Source organism: Hoplias malabaricus, chromosome 10 (assembly GCF_029633855.1).
Source record: "Hoplias malabaricus isolate fHopMal1 chromosome 10, fHopMal1.hap1, whole genome shotgun sequence".
NCBI lineage: Eukaryota > Metazoa > Chordata > Actinopteri > Characiformes > Erythrinidae > Hoplias > Hoplias malabaricus.
The window spans coordinates 18,329,273-18,354,137 of record NC_089809.1 but is presented as its reverse complement, the minus strand read 5'-3'; the positions used below and the strand labels follow the sequence as shown (position 1 = coordinate 18,354,137).

The 24,865-nt window shown below is 39.7% G+C and overlaps 1 protein-coding gene across 5 annotated transcripts in view; it reads right to left on the bottom strand.

The window, feature by feature from the left end:
- pard3aa (par-3 family cell polarity regulator alpha, a) overlaps positions 1 to 24,865 on the bottom strand; it is a 469,619-nt gene that overhangs the window by 92,771 nt on the left and 351,983 nt on the right. For all 5 annotated transcript variants that reach the window (XM_066683465.1, XM_066683467.1, XM_066683466.1 and 2 more), the window contains 2 exons: positions 21,647 to 21,775; positions 11,939 to 12,208 (listed from right to left, as the gene is read on the bottom strand). In XM_066683465.1, the coding sequence (XP_066539562.1) occupies positions 11,939 to 12,208; positions 21,647 to 21,775 (399 nt within the window). The remainder of the gene's footprint in view (positions 1 to 11,938; positions 12,209 to 21,646; positions 21,776 to 24,865) is intronic.

Sequence of the window (24,865 nt, the reverse complement as noted above, 5' to 3'; positions counted from 1 at the left end):
GATTAAACACGTACGCTCCATCAGCATATGCAACCATCTCAACGCGCTCATCTATTTACAAATGAATTATTAACAAATACTATTTAACAGAAAGTGCTCCAGATGCACTTGGGTTTAATGATGCTGTAATTGAATAGAGAAGAAAAATAATAATAAAATCACTATTGCTATTAACTTTTGATTCAAAGCTAATTAAAGAATGCAAACAGAGGTAATGCAATAAGTAATTTCAACAGGGAAATGAATCTTTTTAACACTCATGCGGAAACTGATGTTTATAAAATGTGAAGGCGAGAGACACAATATACTGTAAATAAAACAAGTTATACGTCTCCGTAATGGTCGTATATAATAGAGCTGCTGTGTGACGAAAGTAAATTAAAGAGAAACCTGATAAAGAGCAAGATATAGTTTTGTGTTCTCTCACTGAGAGAGTGAACAGCAACAGAAAGTATCAGAATGCATCAATCCTCTCAGTAAAAGGTTAATGTAATAGTGAGTAAAATGCTGATTATGGACAATATGTCATATGAAGACTTGAGAAGAGTGTTTTGATCAAGGTTACACCAGAATTACTGGCAGCAATGATGATGTAGCTCTAGAATATTCTGTACAGGTTGTTATGGTGGTATTAGCATTGTCAACAGATATAATCATGGCAGTTTTTTGTTAATTACAGTGCCACTGAAACAATGGGCACCAGCCAGTTCTGGACCAACGCTTAATCAGAAATAAAATTTACCAATAACTGTGTCTTGACAGTTCTTTGGATATGACCTGCCATAATACTTTCTGTAGGAACACTTGGGGAAGACAGTACAGCGCAGTATAATGGCAGGTGATAAGCATTATGATGGTGGTGATGACTGCACATCCTGGTCATGATTACAACAATGTGGAAAAAATTCAAATTCCAACCATGGTGACTGTGTCTTTAGACAGAGGGTATTTATTATTACTTCTAGTCTAGTTCCAGTGGTCAATGCAGATTGGAAGTAATCTCCCTCTATCTATCTATATATATTAAAAAATAATAATAAATAGTTTTGTTCAATAAGAAGTTGCAGTTTTGTATGAATTATAATATTTTAAATAAATTCCAGTGGTGGTCAGAAAGATGTGTACGTGTGTGTCAGAGTAAGAGGGAGCTTCAAAATACACAATAGGTTTAGGAACCACTGGGACAGATCATGATAAAGTTTATGATGCACTATTGGTTACACTGCATATACCCTATAACACGATCGCGCCATGGTGGCACTATCACTACGTGCTGATGGGCGATGTTGAAAACTAGATTTGTTATGCAAATAAGCGCTCTAAACAATCACTACTGACCGACCTCAAATGTTCTTGCGAGTGTTTGGGTAAAGCAGAGTATTCACATTATCGAGGACTAAATGATGCGCCCTTAAAGTACTGCAAGTTATATCTCGATATGTAGCAATATAACCACAATACTGAATTTCCATAAAATGTGTAGAACTAGCGGTGACAGACAATGCCAGAGATAATGACCATAACAACAATGAGAACAATGATGATGATATGTTTAGTCTTAGAATATGCAAATAGATGCATCACAGATGCCCTAGTACAACAATGGCCATGACAATGTTGACAACAGCAACAAAAATGATAATGACGATGACGGTTCGGATGATGGTGATGGTAATGGTGGTGCCGATGAAGCAGAAATAAAAGTGAACATTCCAAGCGAAAGAACCCTGACATTAACACTGCAGGACAGCTGTGAAAGAGCCACAGCAAACGTGTGAAGTGTGTGTGTGTGTCTCGGAGGGGTTCCTGCTGCCTGCTTCACAAACCCAGCTCCCTCTCACACACTCCCTCGCTCTCCCTCTCTCTGGACTGGGAAAAACACAGCACAAACAGCTTCTCTCACAGATCAAAGGAATGATCTTTTTTTTTTAGTATTTTTTATTTATTTATTTATTTTTAAACGGCAGGTCGAGAGTAACTCATAGCTTTTAATCCAATTTCAGCATCATGCAAAGATAGGAGGAACCGGATTTAGAAGAAAGAGGCAGAAAAGGGGGCGGGAACAGGGAAGGAAAAGAGAAAACAGAAACACCGTGGCATTCCTCTCTGCAGGTGAAGTTCTTTGAGCAGATCTCACTGGTGCAGGTCTCTGGAGTGAGAGATTTCATTCTCTCTCTCTTTCACTCTCTCTCAGTGTCGGCTTAGAGCAGCTTAGAGAATATAGCCCTAATGGGAACAGCCGTCAATCAGGGCCAGTGTGCATCAGAGGGGTGACGCTGTGCTTCACGCTCCCCCAAATCTCAAATCCTGCATGACACCTGTCAGCCCAGCGCTCACACAGCACACATTCCACTCCCTTCTGCTCACCCCTGGGGTCCTGCATGTATGCACTCAGGCCTGCCCTGTCCACTGCCTGTCTTAAAAAGAGGTCATTTTACCTGCCAGACTACAAATAAATAAAGAATCAGCACTCACAACTTCCGAAAGTTCTCCATCTTAAAACCTCACCGCTTCTTAAAATCTATTCTAATGTAATGAAATATATATTTAATAAATGTGAGGAAAATTAAAAGAGTTGTGCAAACTTTATTCAAATGTCACAAAGCAAGGCAAAATGCACACTTTTTTATTAAAAAAATTTTTGTGATGCCATAAGTACAATCTCATTTATATCTTTTAAACTTCTTGAGTATATCCATGTTCAACCTTTTAGCCCCGCCCACTTATACTAGTTCTATAAGTTCTAATGAGTGTTTCAGCTCTAATAGCTATTTGAACAATGCACAATAAACAACCAAAGCATTTACATTTATTTACATAAATCTGTTTAAAAATAATGGATAAAGGGTGTTTGTAAAAAAACATTATATTATATTAGTAAATTGTTCAAAGTAGGGCAGAGAAAATGCAAAAACAAGGTCAATAATGAGTAAGCAATCTATTAACCTATTAATGGCCAGTCTGATTTGCGACTGAACAAACAGTAAATGAGGTAAATTAATAACGAGAGGGCAAACATATCACATTCCATTTGTGAACAATGCTCAGTAACCTATAATGACTCTGACTCTACCTCATCACTTACACCGCTTTGGCTTGACAGCCGCACACATTGGTTGGTGAACTGTAACGAGTGGGCCAACACTGGCCATTGCTCATTTCAGTATGTGTTTAGTTTTGATTAAAAACACACAGCACAAGAAAAAACAATGCAAACACTAATATTGGAAACAAATATTTGCTGAGTGTATATGTCTGTAGAGTGTAATGATAAAAGCATAATGGTAAATAAGTTCAAATAAAATGAATGCATTCATGGGGAAGGAAGACAATGCCTCTTCTATTGCTACACTTATTAGCCCTGGAATATTTAAACCAATTATCTGACCTGCAGTGGCCTTAAATCACTTTCAATAATTCTTAGAGTCTGCAATGATGAAGTACCTCTAAACAACAACAGCCAAACGTCTGCATCATTAGAAACAATAGAATAAGTGAAAGATGGTTGTGGCAATGAACGTGGCATAGACCAAAATCGTGGATACAAACATCAGCTCTTCTAATGAGGGAATTCAGCTATTTTAAATGCACCTATTACTCACACTGATGTCCAGTTTTTTTTCCTCTCTCTCTCTCTCTCACACACACACAGCTTGTAATATCTCTCTGGAAACTTCTGGAATACAATGAACTGCTCAGAGCAATCACACATTGTATTTACAGCATATGGTAGATGGTATTTTCCAGAGTGACTTACATTTGTAAACATGATACAGGTGCAGACAAATGTAGTGTTAAGAATCTTGCTAAAAGGCTCTGATTGTGGGAGCATGTTGTACAGTTTTCTATGTAGAAGGCTACAAACGAGGCTATACCTCACCTAATGCCTAATGTCACCATGCCCAAAGCCAAGTACCAGCTTGAGGGATATAAAGCCCCCCAGCAGTGAGCTGAGGAGGAGAAGAACAGCATTTTCTGGAGTCATGGAATCCCATCCAGGACCATAGATTTGTAGTGGGGTGTTGATCCAAAACAAATTATACACCATCTGTATCTGACCTCACCAATACTCAACATGGCATCATATATTAACAGCAATGTCTCAACAAAGGTTTCCAAGGATGACAGAGAAGTAGAGAGTGACATACTCTTATTATTGTCAACTTAGGAAATTAGGTATCCACTAGTCTTAGCCACAGACACTCAGGATCTCTCAGGATTCTGTCAGTTGCATTCTGATTGGTTCTCTGTACATCCACGTATACTCACTTCTGTGTATCATTTTGTACTGGCTCTTACTGGTCAGATGTGAAACATAAAGACAGCCTCCTTCTACGTGTCATGCCAAAATAGCAGACTTGTGATTGGTCCTTGGCGTGTTAGTCAAATTACCTTTCCTACTGTAGTAGGCAGTTCTTGTCCACGTCTCCCTAGAGAGTCTGGTAATGTGAGAATAGGTGTCCACAGATTTTATGATGAATTGGTCAATAACAAATACTCTACAGTAAAACCTGAAAATACTAATTATTTCAAAGCATAGGGTTCAGAAATACACTCAATTACAAACAGGAATGTGACAAAGCAGATGATCAGTTAAAGAAAGAAAGAAAGAAAGAAAGGAAGGAAGGAAGGAAGGAAGGAAGGATAATGAAAGAAAGAATGCATTGTAAAATGAATGCAGTCTATAATGAATCCAGCACTCACACAGCCAAGACCCTCAATGCCAGGCTGCTCAGTCATAAACACACAGGACCCCTGGTGGTAGCTCTGCTATGGAGCAACAGTGAAAGAGAAGTGTGTAACAGCGATGTGATCACCATCCTCAGCTCCAGTTTCCATGCACTTTACAAGCCATGGAGCACAGGCTTTCTCTGCTTTACTGAACCAATGACCTTATGATTGGGCCTCGTTTACAACCGGATGGAGCAGACTTATGATTGCTCTTACAGTCTAGCTGTATTTGTACAGCTGCCGACTGGTTGCCGCTAGTTTGTTTTCTGCGTTGTTGCTAATCGGCTGGCCGGACATCAGATTGAGGGCTTGGGTTCCTCGGAACAATCCGAGGTTAATGTGGCTGGAAACATTTTTGGCAAAGTCAAAAGAAGCCTTTATTGATTTCAGTGCCCAGGGCTGTGCTGTTGGAGCAAGATGAAGATAAAAACGCCAACACACGCACAAACACACGTAGGCATTTATAACTGGCTGGGATTGTGCTTTGAGGAGTAACCACAGAGAACATGACCTCAAAGCGCTTGATTGAATTTTGAAGACACTAATTACTAAAGCTAGTATCACAACCTCAGGACAACCCCCCTCCACAGCCTCATCATTTTAGAGGTAACCAGAAATGTTTATAATGCGCTCAGAAATAATCATAGCATCACTTTTATTTATTTATTTATTTTAATCAGCAACTCATAAACAACCTGCTTTCTGAGTGTAACTAATGCTCAGCTCAAGGCTGGACTTCAAGCCTGGTGAGTCCAAAGGCCTTTACCCAAACAAGCTACTGCTGTTATCCACTGCCCAGGTCACATGCTACTCAGCAGACGGCATCGCTACAATGATACATGCTTTAAGAAAATTGTAAAGGCCAAAGAGTTTGGGAAAAGGGGAAAAAATATTAATAATCCAACTTGGAGAGCTGAGCACTGCAAATAAAGACAGACAAAGGCGGGTTTTGTGACCGCTCAGTCACACATGCTCCGCTGCTGGCGGCAGGACAGTGAGGATTTGTAGATGGAGCATTTATCTGTCTGGACAGGGGAAAACACAGGCTGCTGACCAACAGCACTGATTAAAAAATAATTATGACTGCTATATCTTGGAATGTGCCAACAAGGACAATAAACATGACTGACCGCTCACTGCCCACACAGCAAAACTACAGTAAATTTACTGTCAGTATCGTTACAACGAGGCCTGTCATGACCATGTATGAGAAATAATTGTGATAAATGATTTAATTGTTTTTTTTAAGACTATTTTATGTCGCTGATAAAATAACGATATAACAGAATAATCATGCAATTAAAGCCCCTTAAAGAGCAATAAACTTTTAGCAACAATGCAGTTATTAAGAATAGGCAGACATTGGAAATGAAATATAAACATATTTAAATATCCTAAATAAATAAAACATGAATTAAATAATAATTAAAAAAGACATTTCAAACAAATCAACACAACTACCCCAGAACAGAGACCAGAGAAATAACAGAGCCAATGGCTAAAATTTTGGTAACTTTCATTCTTGTGTAAAGAAACAGACAAGTAAACAGAATGGGTGATATAGAGGTCAGCAAAAATGATTGAGCAAGTGTCCATTATAATGTACAATAATCCAATAATGTCATTTTGTGACAGGTCTAATGACAACTTGCAGTATTTTGACAAAACACTCAACTTTCCATTGGAATTTATGTAAATCATTCATTTATCATGAAATCTTCACACAGAAAGATGGCAATATGAAATGAGGTATTTAAAAAAAATAATAACTTGGTACAGAATTAATTATTGTATTTAAAGCCCTTACTCCAAATCCAACAGAGAACACTTAAGATAAACAGAAGTTACATGAACACTCCTAGATCCTGAATTGATTCACCTCCTGCCTCAGCACCTTCAGATCAGACGTCCTTCTCTTCTTCTTTCTATATCAGTCAAAGAAACCATTTCCGTTTTCTCTCATGTGAGAAAATGTCCACATGGAAGAGTTTTCTGTCTCTTTCTCACTGTTTTGGGAAAGTCCACTCGACTCTCAAGTCTCAGCTCCACGCACTCCCTCTTATAACGAATATTCAACACTCGCGGGTGGTTCCAAGCTTTTAATAGTAAGACTCTGACACCATGAAATTTCCATTAGGTTCCATTTGGAAATGCAAAAGGTTGTTTGTCATTTGTTTTGATTCAGCGAGGGAACCAGGCCGCGTTGATTGAGGCCACCAATGACTGTGTGAAATCTGAATGCATTTCAAAGCACATTATGGCATTTATGCAGATTGCATGCCTCGGGAGCTAAAAGAAGAGAGAGAGGAAAAAAAACAAAAAAACCAAAAAAAAAAAACCTGTGATTAATTTCAAAGCCACAATGACAAATATTACAGGAAATTTCACAACCTCAGCCTTCTAAGTGATATGCAAAGCAGAAAAGACCTAAACAAAAACTGGCTGGAGTTTATGGCACATCATTTGCATTTTTTTTTTTTTTTTTTTTTTTCCAGACGTTGCAAAAGATAAGATGCCCTCAAGTCCTGTCACATTATTTCTCACAAACACTTGCAAATTATGCAGAAAGCTGTTTTTTTTTCAGAAATGTCATTGCTCAGAAACACTTTCATTTTGAGGCTGCTCTCACACTTCATCAATGCACTTATTAACACAAATAAAAGCACAGATGACGATGAACTGTTTGGAAAACCATAGAAAATGAATAATAAATGTCCAGTAAAAAGCACAACTTAAGTCTTGAATGAATCTGTTCAAATATGCATTGATGTTATGCTGTAGTTTGCACACTAATACATATGATAATAATGTTTTTCATAACACATCAATAGCAGGTTAGTTATGTGTGAAATAAAAAACAATAATAATAATTTCCCTCATATTATCCTCAAATTTCCCTAGTATCATCAAAGAGGGATGCTATATACATTGCGATATGAGGAACTTTATTCACGTTATTCAAATCTTGTGATTTACTTGCCCAGGTGAAAAATATTAATACAGAATTATTTGAATAATTAAGACATTCTGATTAAGATAATTTTGTCCACTCACAGAGTTTATGTTTCTTTCAGATACAGAAATATTAGTTTAGAGCCAGATTTAAGATAGAATAAGAAGATAAAATAAAAAAAATAATAATAATTAAAATAAATGAATTATTGTGTGTAATTGACTATTCATAGCCCTAATGATTACAAGAAGCAAGTAGTGTCAGTGCTCTAACTTAAAATCTTCAGATCAGAACCAGGCTCTTTCCCACTGTGCAAAAAATAATAATATAAATAATCACTATAAATAGCTGGTCAAAAAAGTAAGAACCTGAGAGGTAATGATGCATCTGTTTGCAATTAGGCTCCCCCATGTGGTATACAGACTGTCTGTGTGTGTGTGTGTGTGTGTGTGTGTGTGTGTTATTTTCTTCAACTACTGACTGGCAATATGCAGGTTGCTATATATAAGTATCATTGGCGAGAATGAGACAATGATTGTGAATTCATTGGATAAGACAAAAACAGCTGTTTATCACACACACTCCAAACAGGCAGCCAACTCACTCCATCCAACACAAACACGCGCACACACACACGCCAGTCAATACACCCAGAACAAAGGGCAGTAGATAAAAGAGGTCCCAGTGTCTTTCAACCTCTTACAAGTCCAAGAGGGATAAAATTATATATAAATAAGATAAAGAGGTTGTTTTGCGGGCTTGGCATCATCGTTCCTGTCTCTTCTATTTTTAACATGATGCCTTCTTCCAAGTGAAGAATCACTCTCTGCAAACATCAAGGAATGCTGCGGAACATTTAGGTCAAAGTACTGAATGTTTATCCTAATAGGAACAATGTGACATGCCAAAAATACTTGGCAAAACTTTTTCACTTCATTTTTCATTATCCTGCTTTATTTCTGAACTCCAAGTGCGTGTTTATATTTTAGTTGGGTTCATTTGGTCCACAATAAAGCAGGAAATGGTACATTCCAGCTTTTTAAAATCCTGGTTCACTTAATGTCCGCCCAGGCATTTGAACCAGAAATGCAGACATATGTCCCACAGTGTCTTAATCACAAACAAACACACAGATTTTATGACATTTATTTGGTAAGAAAAAAAAAAAAAATACAAGTACATGAAATAACCTTTCGATTCTTGAATGAATGTATTGTTTCATTTTAAAGCATGGCACAAGATAAAATCAATTAAATTAACGTAATTGTGTGGTGATGTTATCTGCTAGAAGACTATGAAGAATACGTGTGAATTAATCAGTCAAGACCATGGCTGAGCAATTCCTGTTCCTTCAAACTGCAGTGTTCCAGCAACAACCCGAAATGGGCAGATTTAGACAGTCAGGGTTTCTTACATTATAAACCCTACTAGGAACCCATTCTGTCAACTTGGGGAGCTCAACCTTTCATATAAATGATATTTAGGTTTAAGCCACTTTTAAGACATCAGGCTTTTTTTTATTGAAATGCATAAATATGTAATGATGATGAAGAGAGCAGAGTTGCTAGGGGTTAAAAAGAGAACTTGAGGGGACTTTAACAGAAGTGAAACATTCTAATTAATGTAACTTATGAGTGATACATTCAGTGTGATTGAGTATTATATAAAGCTATGAAAGTCTACTACTCACGTTTCAATATCAAAACATTCCATTCAATAATTACTGGTTTACAGCCCATGAAAAGGAAATAAATGTAAACACATCTGAAGTGTCAAAAATCTAAGAAGAAACAAGATATTTAATTCTGTGATTAGTCTGTTCATTTTTTGAAATAATATGACCTCAGGTCATGTATCTGCTGTGCAATAGCTTCTTGTCCTTACGACCCACATTTACGACACATCAGCAAAGTTTCTTTTAAACCAACCAAACCAACCAAGTGTGACCACACTTTTCTCATTTAAATTGCTCCATTCCATCAACTGAAAACTTTTTTTTTCTCTTTACAATGACAATCTGGCATCAGCAATAAGCAGTAATAATTACACATTTCTCTCTCTCCACTACTTTCTCTTTCACACACACAAAAGTCTTTTAGTTTTTCTTTCTCGTCCATATAATTCTGTATTCACTTCTGCTGCTTGAGTGCTCAGCTGGAATACTGAGTTTTGCCCTTTTGTATGCATGGACATGTATTGCGTACAAAATATATTGGTGCTGTCCAATTAAAATAATGCATCTCCATTTTTGTCTATTTTTAGTTTACTACATCATCTGAACACACTGTGTGAAAATTTCATGATGAACGGACCAATAGAAACGCTCCAACATAACTTGGAATAAACTCATTAAGACTTCTTAAGAAGTTTTTTCTTCTCCTGTAAAGTAACTATATGTTAATATATGTATGTAATTAAAATGTATCTAATTAAAATATGTACTAAAACATTTGAAACTGTTTTAAATCTACTGTCATGATGAGAGCTAATCCCAAGCTGAAGCTGTCCACACTCTACAGTATCCGGAGGGGTAAAGAATCGACTGGCCTTTCTCCAGCAGCAGAGGTATTGACAGTAAGATTAAGCAGGTTATTGAGTGGCTGCGAGGAGCTGTCATGCAGACGTCGGGGTCACACCACATGAAGGGGTCATAGTGGGAGATCTACTGCCCAGGGGTAAGGGAGAGGGGCTACTGCTGAGAACCGCAGCAGGTCGTCACTTAATGCCCATCCCACTGCTTCCCGCTAAAAAGGTCATAGACTCTGAGTGGCACCTGTCAATCATCTGCTCAATTCCATTACTCTCAATGAGGTAATTATCATCTGTCTTAATGAGTCCACCGAGACTTATTAGAGCTTAAGAGACGAACACTGTCCGTATCTATCTCCATAACTGAACCCAAGCCAAAAACACCTTACCAGGCACCAGAATGATATAAATGGGAAGACACACTATGCTCTTGGAAACTACTTCTCTCACAGCAAAACAACCCCCTTCCCTTGTGTTCATTTTTATCTCTCGGGGGTCTCGCCACCATCTGAACGCCTTCAGATGCCATTTCTCAGCCGTGGCTCAGCCAGCATTGCACAGAAAAATACAATGGACAAATGGAAAAGTTATTTCGGCAAGAGACTCTTCATATTTCCCAATTTACTAAGCCAGGTCTGTGTATAAACACTGGAAATTTTTCCAACGTCCAAATATCGGAGAGCTAGCAAATAGTTAGGAAACATTCTTAAGCAGTGTAATGGATTAGAATCACAAATATCTATATATGTCAGGTTGTTAAAAAAACTTTTTGGGGAAAAAAAAAATAAAAAATCAGCCTGGGAGTACAATATTAAACTTTAACACCAACTTCAGAAACACTGATAAGCTTTCTTGTTTTCCTACACCAGGAAAACTGAAGGAAACTTCAAAAATGAATGTGTTTGCTCTTAATGGCATTTTCTCTATACATACAAAAGGCTTTGTTCTCCCCAGATTGCACTGATGAATTTTAAAAGACTGGTATTGTGTTCCAGGGACCGAGACCAGGAGAAGATTTGACATGATCTGAGATATTAAAGGAGGCTGTTTGTTATTAAATTTTCACACCATGCGAATTATTGATGATTTACCTTGGCTGTAAGACCTGCCGCCGGGACAAGTCAGTGAAACATGATTATTGTATTTGTTTGACTTTCGTGGTGAGGCAGAGCCAGAGTCACGCGCCAGAGGACACACAAGCGTGTCCTCCTCATTTTCAAATGCACAACAGGCAGAAAAGATGAAGAACAAAGAAGAAACTATCACAAGTTGCAGGAGCTGTTTGAGGGAAAAGTATAAAAGCTGAGTGATCCTTTGTGCAAAAACAGAGGAGGGGAAAAAGAAGAAAAAAATAAAACAGAAAAGCCTAGGTCAAGGGCAGACTGTGAAATGGAAGTTTTCTAACGTCATGCACAACTTTTCAAGTCTGTTCTTCCAAAAATAGCCAACATCTGGCCCACGATCCATTGTCCAAACTGAAATATGCCACAGTGCAAACAATCATTCTGATGATCTCCCTGTTGACCTGCTTCACCAGATTGAAAACTCTTCAACATGTACTCAAAGTTAGCTTTAACAATTCCTGAACTACTTCATCAGCACAGTACCCACAGATCTTCTGAAAACTGGACTTCACATTATTCTACAACACTAGAACTTGAAATAGTTTAGAACAGCTACAACAGGACCAACGCAGAGCAAGAAGACTCCCAGAATGGTTCCTACCTATCGGCTGAAGGAGGCCGGCCGTTCCTGGGCTTATTGACCTGTGCGTACAGGGCTTCCAGGGGCTGATCTCTGGGGCTTTGGGGCTGCTCCTGCCCTGGGGGCTGCTGGTTCAGGCTCTGGCTGCTGTCCATGGAGGAGTCCAGTGAGCCAATGCCTGCATAGGTATGCTCCTCATCAGAGCTGAAGGTGCGGTTGAAGTCCTGGATCTCAGCGTAATCTCTCTCTCTGGCCTGACGTTCTCGAATCTCCCTAGTCTTGGCCTGGATCCTGCAAATGCATAAAGCACATGACAATATGAGGGTCTTTGACCAGAAACAACATTAATCCACTGGGATGAATCAGAGCAGGGATGGGTAATTACCAGTTCTATAGAACCATTTTATTTGCACCGTATAGTTTAGTGTTCAGTTTATGTAACTACAGCTACACTGTCCTTTTAAAGATTCGGGAAACCCAGGTTTTTTTTTTTTTTTTTTTTTTTTTTTTTTTTTTTTTTTGTTTAAGTTAAAAATAGAAAATCATAAAATATCACATAATGAATAACAAAAACCACAAAACATCCTCCAGCCTATACAACTGCTTTATATGTGTATTTATTGGGGGCACAATGGCACAACTTATAGTGTCACTTTGGAACCCCTTAACTGCTATCCTCTACTTGATAAGCCTGACGCAGACGTCCCTAAAGAAGTCTGGCGAACATGGATCAAGCTGAACCGAGGAAGTCCAAAATAGGAACTCCTTTTCTGCACACTATACAGACTACAGATTCATGATGAGAAATTTCCTCAGACATAGATTTTGCATGTCATGGAATGTGACAAACACTACCAATATATATATATATATATATATATATATATATATATATATATATATATATATATATATATATATATATATATATATATATATATATATATATATATATATATAAATATTAATTAAAATCAAACCAACAATAAACAACAACAACAACAAAAGATTGCTGTGGAGCGGGAATGTGGAAAAAATGTGGAGGCTCTTTATTTGTTGCTTTCCTGGCACCGCAAGTAAAAAAAAAATAGGCTGTTTCGTATAGCACCCTACTCTTTTAATAGTGCACTTCACAAATTTATAAAAATATACTACAGCACCACTACATTGTGTACTATAATATTGTAGAGGTAGACATTTGAGATTCTGCTCTAGTGTTGTGGTGGTGTAACTGCAGGGCAATGCAGACACCACTGGATACAAAAACAACAGTGTAGGTTGCTTCCGCAGGTTATGGAGTAGGCTCTGCATAAACAGGCCTTAGAAGTATAAATCGACCATAACCCATTCATCTCTTAAATTAGGTATTACCACATTCATTATTTTATTTAATATGATGATGGATTGGTTTTCCACACCTACTCAGGTACTTCTTCCTCCATTTCATCCTCCCAAAAAAAAAAAAAAAGGAAAAAAAAAACCCTACTGCAACCACTGGGCCAAGTCCAGTCTCATAAAACAAAGCACTTAAGGTTGTTTATAATTAGCATTTTAAAAATGATGGAAGACTCCTCGCTGCGCTAGTGTTCACCTGAATTCAGAATGCCTAGTGAGTTTATAAGGCACTTCAGATGCTGCCCTGCCCTTTCTGTGTTTACCTTGGACTTCCCTATTAAGGCAGCCTCCACTATAGAAGCAGCACAGCAGAACATTGAGACAACATTCTTTCAGGAATCTCCTGTGGGAGCACATTTCCATCAGCTATCTGCAGAGGTTAGGCCCTCTCTCCTTAGAGTGCCTCTCCTGCTGATTCCCCCCTCAGCAGAAAGCCAGAATATGGCTATACAGCCAACATCGTACTATTAAAACGGGCAATAGGAGACCTTCCGGAGACGACTACAGCAATGCATCCTGAAGGCCTGTTCCCAAAGGACAGGAAGTGTGGAGTGCCTCTGATCTGTCTCCAGCTGACCCTTCCCTTCTTTTCCTCTGTTTTGAGGAAACTGACTTGTTGGCTCTGTTTTTTTCAGGACATTCTTAATGGGCTGAGGTGAATGAGGGCCTGTATGAGTGTGTGAGTATTCCTGCATGGGGATAGGATATCTTGTATTAAAGAGTACGGCCACACAACAAGGTCTGGTGTGGACAGGGGACGCCCTCCTGGAGAGTGACCTCTAGAACGACCCTTGCTATCCAACTCTGCCTACCTTATTAGAACCAAATGGACTTCAACAATAGGCTGCTTCCTCACTTAAATCATTAACCCTCAGCACCCTATCAAATCCGTACTGCTGGGAGCCCCTTGTTTCAGCACCACCCCAGGACACTGTTGACCCCTGCCCTCTGCCAGCTGTCCATCACAGCAGCTTTGACTGACAGCTGGGTGTTGGCACAAAGCTGGAGTTTCCCTGGGAAGAAAAAATGGGATGTTTCCACACATTCTCATGAACGCAATCTAATTTCCTACCAATGAATGTTTTTTCTCTCTCTCTCTATGCCAGCCAGACTAATAAGATTACAATGCCATTGACTGTAGCTCCATTTTGTTTCTCTTTCTCGCCTGTGCAAATCTAATTCCGAGGCAGACTGTATGAGAACTGTGTATGTATCTGTGTCATGTGAATTTAATAGCATAGCATTAATGAAGGGGGTGGGTGGGGGGTGGGGGGGGGCACAAACTAACAAAAAACACTGCAGTCTATTTCTAACATTCCCACTTGCACAAGCATTTCTTTCTTTGCCTTCCTGTTTTGAAACCTCAAAGAAGACCCCGTTCTGAGCCTAGCTGCTGCTGCTGAACATTTATTTTGAAGCCTGGACTCGAAAGAGGTGAAATGTAAAACTGGAGAGGACAGCCCACCTGCCGTCTGCTCAGAAACTGATGTCACCTCTCTGCCCGGAAGAGCCCTGCTCCTTGTTATGACAGGTTTTACAGAAACCCAATAGCAAGACAGTGCCTCCGGCACACCGCTGCATAATGAGCAAATCCAATCGGCGAGAGAAATGTGTGTGTTTGAATGAGATCATGTCCAGTGCGAGTGAGAGCGCTAGGCCAGACCTGGCCCTGGGGTCACACACTAAATCACATTTAGCCTCCAGCCTGCGAGAATGATAAGTAGGTGGATCTAGTGGACGCTGCATGTGTTTTAGTAAGAGAGGGAAGAACGAGAATGAGGAATTTTCTTCATGCCACCTCAGGTTAATATGCCACAGTTTTGTTTTTTTTTTTTTGTGAAAATAAGAAAACATTGTTTTTTTTTCATTTCAGATTTATGGGCTTCTACATTCAGACTGTATCAAGTTTAACTTTCATGTTTGGCTTTCTCATAAGCCACTTCTCACCCAATGAATTATAGACTTTGTTTAACCATGCTTTAGATAGATTTCCTAATTTATTTTTCTTCTTTAAATATATTAGTTTCTAATTTGATATGCTACATTAGCTCATGCAAGCACAACAATGATCCACAAGCTCTGTATAATAACAATGCACAATGAAGTTCATATGAAGTGGAATATTAACTTAATTTAGAACCTTTGTTTTTTTAATCAACAATATGAGTACTGAATGTTGTGCTATGCTGTTGATGCTATTGTCAAGACTGTAGAGGCTGGTGGACTTAATTGGACAGGTTCTCGTCAACCTCTGGTTTGGACCAGATGCAAGTTTGTCATTATTTTAACAGGGTGTATTTGGGCACTGATCAAAATTTCAGGCCCAAACAAAGCTCTGGAGTGGACAGGAGGTTAGTGCAGCCTAGTGAGAGCCCACTGTCCCTTGTTTACTTCATTACTGGATTAATGACCTGCTGAGGTGTTAGCCCAGAGGAGAGAACTGGCTAAACCGAACTTGATTACCGTTCTGCCTCTTGAAGATTGCTAGAGCTACTGGTGATTCATTACAAACCTCCTTTTCACCCTGACTCCAAATTAAGAGACACCAACCAATTATAGGGTAAAAATAAAGAGAACTCAAGTTAGGAGGTTGGGGATAGGAGAGGGGAAAGTTTAGAAAGAGGAAGAACAACAAAACATTAGTAAGATATGACAAAGGTATGATTGTTCTGTATTACATGGGCATGTTTTTAAACTAACAGGCAATAGCTATCATTAAACTGACTAAATGTTACTACACTGACTCTTTTCAATACTCCAGAGGTCCTCAAACTGTATTTATTTGTTATTATGGCTGAATGTAGAAGATCAGACCGCATTTTAGGAGGCAATCATGCAAGAAATCCACATAATTCCAGAGGCTTCACAAACTGAGCTCTAAGAAAACAACCAAGTGAAAGAGGGCAAATCCCACTTAGTGAATCTCTGAGCCTAAAGCTAATTAGCACAGACTGCTTCTCTGTGTGTGTGCAAAGACATACAGAGAAAATATTTCTTTTAGCAAGGTTGTGTGGAGATGAGAGTGCGTGAAAATACAGATGTTTGAGTAATTACCAGTTAAAGTTAAATTATATTTTTATTAACTTGTGTCTAGAGGAGAATGCCACTATGATAAGAAGCAATTATGCAAAGGCTACTGCTGACTACTGGGTTTCTAGGTAACAGACCAGCAGCAAATAACATCTAATCATCACAGTCTACACGATGTCTTGCAACCCTTAAATGCTATACATGAAATGTCCTACATCTCCACAGCAGCTCATTAGGAGTTACTCAGCCATATCTAAGCATCCAAGTAGTTTTCCAATTGCTTCCTTATCAAAAGACCACTGGCCAGACTTACATGAAGTTAGTCCAAAAATGTTTCTGCCAAAACCATAAAGTATGTGCCATAACCCAAAAGTTCAAAGAATTTTTTATGATGAATTACACATTTGTCATGTCTGGCAATGGGAGAAGTGTTGTGTGTGGAACATTTATGAGAGTTCTAAATAATTCTGTTTTTCAGCTGTATTTCTTCAGAGTGAAACAGGAGGGGAAAGTTGAACGTGTGAGCGTTCTCCGGTGCTGAGGAGGATATGGCACTCAGGCTAGCCTGCAGTCCTTCCTCCCAACACTGAATAAATCTCACTGCTAATCAAAACACACTACGCAATCCAGAACACTTCACTCCACCAAGAACACCTCTAACATACTTAACGCAATCTACAGAGTGAGACTACTTTTTTCACCTTGATACAACACTGTCTACATTTGAGCAACCTCTGTTATATTGCCAGTCTGATCCACATGTTAAAAGTTTGGTGATCTAATGGCAGTTTTCTATTGCATGGTACATACTCGACTTGGCTTTACAGGGTGTGTTAGCTATTCTAAGTGTTATTTTATGTCCTTCCATTTTGAGTCATATAAAAAACTAATATGATATCTACAAATGGCCAAATGTGCCTAAAGGAAAAGCAAAGGGAGAAAAAAACTTGGTAGAGCTGAGCTGAGTCGAGAACATGAAGTGGAAAATAACCAACAGAGTGTGGTTAACCAACAAGAGTGTTTCAAGTAGCACTGATCACACCTGCCTGCCTCACATAACACGCCCAGCCTGTCATACCATTACAAATAATTCAAACTTGCAGCCTCATTCCCAGATTAATCCCTAAACACTAAGAAATCCCAACTATCAGACAATGCCCCTGGTGTCTAGAACATAATTTAATCAGCACCATAACTGTCAAAATCTAAGGGGCCTAACAATCACTTTTAGCCACTAGCAAACTTTCAATATAATTACAAATGTAATCAGGTCCACAATCAGCTTGTGTCATCTGCCTTTGAACTCTGCATTATAATTGGTCCAGTCAGACAGCGAAATGTTACAAAAGGCTGCCAAGCATAATGAGCTAATTATTTTGTAACACAATTACTGTCACGCTACACAGGGAGGAAAGATGGTCCATGATTATGATTAACATGCATTAATGCATCAAATAGAAAAGTTGGGAATTACCTGGAGAGTTGTGAGCAAACATCAAAATCTCAGAAATTAAGGCCGCCACAAATTGGAGTCGGCTATTAGCGGAATTGCAGCTTTAAAAGTAGCAAATTTTGCAGGAAGCATGGCCACAGTGTTTACATAATTAATTACTTCTCTACGAGTATGTTTAAAATATTGAACAGCTGGGTGAAATTTGTAAGTCAATTGGGTGTTGCAGGTTCCAGTCTGTAGAGCAAAATCAAAGCCTTAAATAAACAATGAATATATTTGTCAGCTGCAAAGCATAGAATAGGATACTGAGGAAACAGCCGCATAACACTTGGGTCTTGGTCAAATGTCTGTTAAAACAACAATAAGTGTTAATTGAAACAGAATGAAGAGAAAAGCAGTGAGAGCAATGGGAACGCCAAACTGTCAGACACATGTTTATCACAGATCTTCCGGCTAGTGTGGGCTGCCGAGGCTAGAGGAAGCCACTACTTGAGAAAGCAGTGGCTAGCTTAAGCAGGACTGAGGCTCAGAGGCATTCACAGCTTGGCTGCACTTGAAAAGAATCCAAACAAATGGGAGGAAGCTGTAGGCTTGGGTGCAGGAAGGCTGGACACGAAGGAGTGTTGACCACTGATTAGCAGCCCAGTGGAACCCAGCAGATAAGAGAGCAGCTAATGCTACAGGGAGGGTAGACTGGGAAGATGTTTACCATAATGAACGCTGCTGAGTGGTGAAAACAGTGCTGGTGTTCGTGGTTTGACTTGCTAAAAACAATCAATGTCCTAGCAAATTCCACCGTTAGATCTGAAAACTAGGAATGCAAATATAAGATGTTTTTAAATCCAGATAATTTCCATATATGGTATTTAGGCTATTCCTAGAGTTTGTGATTGTACTGTTATTTCATTTAAATTATTATTAGTAATTATTATTAGGGCTGTATGTAAGTAGGTAAATAAATAAAATTTTAATTTAGTTTTATAGCACTGTCCTGAAATTCTACAGAAGGTAACAGGAGATAAATAGAGCAGTTTCTGCAGTGCTGAGCCCAGAGTAGCAAAGGCAGATGCTCTACTCTCTATTCATTTTTTAAGCTGTGTTTTTATGGAATAAATATTATCTATTTTTTCCTTTGAAAAGCCTACTTCTTATTCTTTAAAAAAAGCACTTGGGGTGTGTAGGTGCTAAGAGGCAACAAGATTTAGGTTGAAAAGGTTCTCAGGTTTATTCCTCGTGAGAACCATACATAAAACGTAAACATTATTTCTCTGAGTGGATTATATGTGATGACACATCAAGGCAGATGAGGGGAAGTAATGTACATTGTTCTTTGATTCCTGGCCTGAACGAGTGAGTTCAAAACCTTGAAGGTCTCCTGCAGAGATTGCACCCACATGCTTTCCCCAAACATAAACTCAAAATGGAGCCCTGCCATGGTGGTCCCCTCAGTCAAGCTTAAAAAAAAAAAAGAAAAAATGAAATGACAGAGAGGACCGTGAACATCAGGCGTAAACAAAGCCCCACAAGGGCTGCACGCTCCTCCTCCAGCACCGAGGGCCTCTCCAGGCCTTAATGGAGCCCTTGATGAGGCATGGAAAGGCTGGCGGTTGGAGGACCGGCGTAGAACTGGGGGGCAGCAGCTGCTTACAATTTACTCGATTGTGGCAAAACAAATGCCACTGATGACGACACTCCATCAACTTCAGCCCAAATCAAGCCCGCTAGCACTAGTGGATCGTTTTCAAATGTTCGGGTGGGTTTTGAGTTTTCATTTTTTGTTGCAGTGCTTGTCATCTGTACCACAGTGACAGAAGAGGATTTGTGGAGCTTAAGTCACACAGAAATACACCAGTGTAAGCCCTAAAGCACAGATTCATAAGAGGCAGAGATGAATTTCATAAACATCTTAGAGGTCAGGTGCTTTAAAATCAGGGCAGAGACGTGCCTTCCAGAAATAGATAGGCTAATGATGGTGGGTTATAAAGAATTAATCCAGCCAACCTTTCGCGCTGACTTTTCCCTCTGAGTCACTAAAAGCCGCTGTCAAAACATCAGCTCGAATTAACGATCAGCCTCATCAGGGGAGTGGAGCGTTTGGCTGCGGCCCCTGCCAGGTCCTCCTTCCCGTTTCTGCTCCTCATCCTCCCATTCTGTCTTTTCCCGGAGCCCCACGGCTTGTTTTAGTAACTGCTACTGCCACACCTCCATTCGTTCCCCCATCAACACCAGCCATCCGCCGATCCATAATTTCATAAGCACATAAAAATGGCCTTGTGCCTGTAATCAATCAGTGCTTATTCCTTAGGTTCACACACACCATACATGTACACATATACATACCCTCCCGCCGCACACACACACAGCGCCCAACACAAGAGCGTCAGTCCAAGCCATGTCTCAGCGTGTAATAACACACCTAAAAATACAGCTGCAATTGATTTTCAAAGCTGTCAGTCTCCCAAGTGCACGGCTTTGAATATCACATCACGGCAGAGGCATTATTATTGCTGGGACGATTTCCCTCAAGGATTCACTTCCATTAACTAGAAGAAAACTCAAGTGCAGCAGACATGGAGGGAAAACAAAAACAAAACATACAAAGCAACAAAAAAAGAAAAGAAAGCAAATCTCGATTTAAACTTATATGCAAACCCAAAAAACAAAAGATATAAAGGCTTCCTGGGAAATGTGAACTTTATGCAGCCCCTCAACCAAGAACGCAAATGAAAATGGAGATGTGAGTGTGACACTGTCTGCTATGTTGCTTTTCAGTAGTTGGAATCTGTAAGGGAAACATAGTGGAGATATCTCCTGGAAAGTTCCTTCACTTTCATTGTATCTTTTTCTGTCTCTTCTTTCACTCCCACTTTTCATCCTACACAGTTTCTCCCTAGCTCTCTCTGTGAGCTGGTGATGTCCTGGGCTGGAGGCCAGACCTTGATTCCCAGTGCCCGTAGTGGAGCGCATGGAGGCAGAGTCGGCTCCTTTGATAATGGGCTCCAGATGTTCCATTGAGCAGCCTGGGCTCATTGTCACTGCAGGCCATGGGTGCTCTTTCCACGGAGGCCTGCACTGCCCCTATTGTTGCTATTCAATTACACTCCATTAGCAAAAGTGGCTGGATAACTGAGTTCATTTGGGTTCTGCAGCATAATAGAGGGTGGCAAGTCATCTTAGCATACGTGAAACCCACTGATATTGTCTACTTCAAACATGTGGAAAATTAATAGGGATTTGTGTTGTTGTGAATGAAGTGCAAAATGTTAGCACTGTCCATTTGCACTGTTGTGGTTAAACAGGAGGCTAACTGAGGCCATGGTTTATACCACAATCTGTAGAGCCCTAAAATGACAGGTATTACCTTTACGTTCTTAAACAGAACGTTCATCTTATTGTGTATACCTGTTTATTATTCATAAAGTATAATGATACTAATATATTAGTGGTGTAGTACAGCGAAAATCCTGAGCAGTCTGAGATAAACCCTGAAGGCCTCATCAGTTTACCTGATAAGAAAATGACATGTTGCCTCTTATAAAAGCAACAATTAACAGCTTTCAAGTCAGCCAATGACAGCCTCCATTCAATAAGTAACCAGGTTTGGCCAAGTGCTGCATTAGCAGCTCAGCCCCGTTCTCCACAACAAAAGATAAAAAACAATCTATAAATTATCAATTTAATGCACTCTTATAAAAGCCCTTAAAGTGACGACATCTGAGCGCTTTCCCAGAACTTTCCCTTTTAGGCCCCCATTTACTTAATTAGGCAGGTTTCTAATTCTGTATTTAAGAGATGCTTTGGCTCAATTGTAGCTTTTTGCAGGGCAGTGGAAGCAGGACACAGGCACTCACCTCTCCCTCTCCAGACGCATCCTCTCCATCTCCTCCTCCGTGGCCTGGGTGTCCTCCATTTTGTTCTTGCTTGAGCCTTTGCGCTCTATCTTATCTCCTCCTCGTTCGTCTTTGCGGTGCTTGCCAAACCTAAAAAGGAAGCATAAACATATAAAAGGCTATATATATATATATATTATTATTTAATATATTATTATTTAAGAATAATAATAAAAATATTTTTTTTTCCTTTTCAAAAAGTGCTATTGATTCAAACTTTAAAATTAGTTTAAATGAGCAAACTATGACTCCGAAAGGTGGTCTACGCAGGCCAATTCTACTCCTGAGCCTGTCTTTTATCCCATCATCAATAATGCACTTCAAATGGTTTATGGAAATTAAACTGGCATGCTGCGTGACTTATCAAGATTAGGTTTCAGCAGGTGTGACATCTGAGATTAGACTTGTGTGAAATAAAGTTGCGAAAAAGTGGCGCGACCAATAAGAGAAGAGTTCAAACAAGTACAATCAACTTTCAATACAAGCTTCTTTTTTTCCGTCTGTCAAATCACTGCCTTCCTATTAACTACAGCTTAAATGAATCTACAGCTCGTGCCTCAAAGACAAACGCTCCTGAACTCCCCTCTCTCCCTCTCCTACAAACCCCACATCCACACTGTTAGCTCTCAGAGACCTGTCAGCTTGAGGATCAGTTCCAAGCAGGCGAATGCAAATAAATCCGGAATGGAAAATAAGCTCAGCTACTCCGCCTGCCAGCAGCATTCACAACTTTCTCTCTCTCTGGGACAGATGGAAGTGTGTCTGTTTTAATGATGGACTGACACAGTAAATCTCCTGCAGTTTTGATGAGAGGCGGCAACTCTGGCTAATGGTGCTAAACTGGAAGGTGAAATTGTGGAATGGTGGAATGCTTGGAGAATAAATTTGAGGGAAATATTGTGGAGGAGGTTTGTGCAGAAACGTTGAGGTTGTCTGTGTTTATATTTTAGTAATATGTTTGAGTGCCTAAGTGCATTCGAGCCAAGTTTCCAAAGACAACATACAAGCTAATGTACTCCAACTCCGCTATTTACTGATGTACATCTTAATCATTCTTCCTTCCTCAGTCTTTGGTCTCAGGTCAGGATGTGGTACAGACTGGCACTCAGTGGAACACCACTTGTTGTTGGCCTTCAGGCCAGGGCCATTATCAGCACTGGCCCTTTGGGCTCCAAAAGGCACCATGTGGTGAGGAAACTGTCTATAGATGCAGTGTTCCGTCAAAGCTTCCTTGTGTAGTCATTTCCTCTAGAGCCTTCCCACACTGCTGCCAGCTGGGGCTACAGGGGAAACAAAAGAGAATAAGCACAGGACGTGATGACCGCGGTCATCCATAGTCACCCTACCACCACTGACAGTCTAATAACACCAACTCAACATTAGAATGGTGATATAGATTTTGTTCTTAACTGCTCTTGTGCTTCTGTCTAGGAATGTGTGTTTTTGTGTGGAACTGGATTTCATTTAAAAGATGGAAGAATTATTGATGGCAGTAATGAAGGCTCTGTAGAGACACGGCGATAACAGAATATGTATGGACTTGCAAAGTATAAGTATGAATTGGTCAGCTCAATAAATGTAATCATTGTTATTGATTCTGTAGCATTCTAGTGATGCCCCTGAATCACGTATACAGCATGAGTGCGCTATATATATATATATCCAAACACAGACATAAATCCATTTCTATTCCAACCAGCCAGCTCCATGAAAGTTGCTCTGCGTCCTAACCACCACAGGCTATTTTGTTTGCTTTAACTTCTGTACCATGGTCCAGTGGAGAGAACAAGACCACACTTTCCAGCTAAACTTGATGGAATTACTTCAGATGGGGTTGATTTAAGGGAGCTAAATTGAATATATTCATGAAATGGGAAACCCTTTTCCCCAAATATGTTTATTGTTCTGCTTTACGGGCAAATCCATTGGCTAAATGACTTCCCCTGGCCACACAGCACTGGTAGGAGGGTGCTTTGGGTCAGGGCAAAAGAACTGTAGGCTAGTCTCTATGGTTATGCAAAAAATGAAGGTCCAACCTGCAGCTTTCATCCCTCCAATGCTGTACATTACTTGATTAATTAATCAACAAATGGCTCTGGTCTGGGTGCAGAAGTCCACACGCGAATACTAATATCGGCGACGGCCCTATCTATCACGCCGCTCGCTGACAGCTTCCTGCCGCACTTCCCAAGGACTTTTTCATTAACTCCCCTTCAACGCATCCTCCTTTTCACCGGCTGTATCATTCCTCCACCCACCTCATCCTTCTATTCACGAAGCAGAAAAAAAACAGACAGGGGTGGGGTTTGCATATTTTTTATAGCATTGTGAGAAATCAACATCAATAAGTCAGACTGCAGAAAGAGTTTTGAACGTATTGTCTTTCTCAGGCACACACCCATCCACACACACAGAAATAAAATCATAAGCAGCTACTGCCTAACCTGCACTCCTGACAGAGTTTTGTTTCACTAAGTCATGAGAGCTAGCGCCACTGTTCATTTATAATAATTTTAACTAGCTAATGCTTTCAGTAGTTTAACCCTTGCTATAAAATCCTCAGGGAGCAGACATCAATTTGCAGATGAAATAAAGCGAGACAGAACTCGTCCCCACAGAGCACGTATGGTGCTTTTTCATCTCCTCATGGCTCCAGGCTTTAAGTCTAATTGCTATTACCAAATGGAGTGTGTCTGATGAACATCAAGCCTGGGTTTTATTGACACTGGACTGCTTGTGGTGACCCCAGAATCCACACACAGTCCCAGCCGTCATTTACTTCAAAATCTGCAAAGCAATGCAGTTTCTCACACATCAGCACAAACAACAACACTCTAAATAAATAAATAAATAAATAAATAAATCACAAAACATTCTACACTGAGTTTAATATGGGAAACATTAGTCAGCATAATGCTGATGACACCCAACTGGATTTAGCCTAGAAACACGAGGTAAAACTGATTATTTTTGCTTCTGGGCTACCTCTACAGTAGCAGAGTATAATAAGTATCACTTTAACACCATTATCCTAAAATCAAGGGGAGGGGTGGTACCCTACCTAGTGCTGCACGGTAAACTAGAGAAGTATCTCAATACTTTGTCATTAAAAACAGTACAATACCACATATAATGAGTACCAGTACTTTAGGAAGGAGGTATTTCCAACGAGTGCCACAG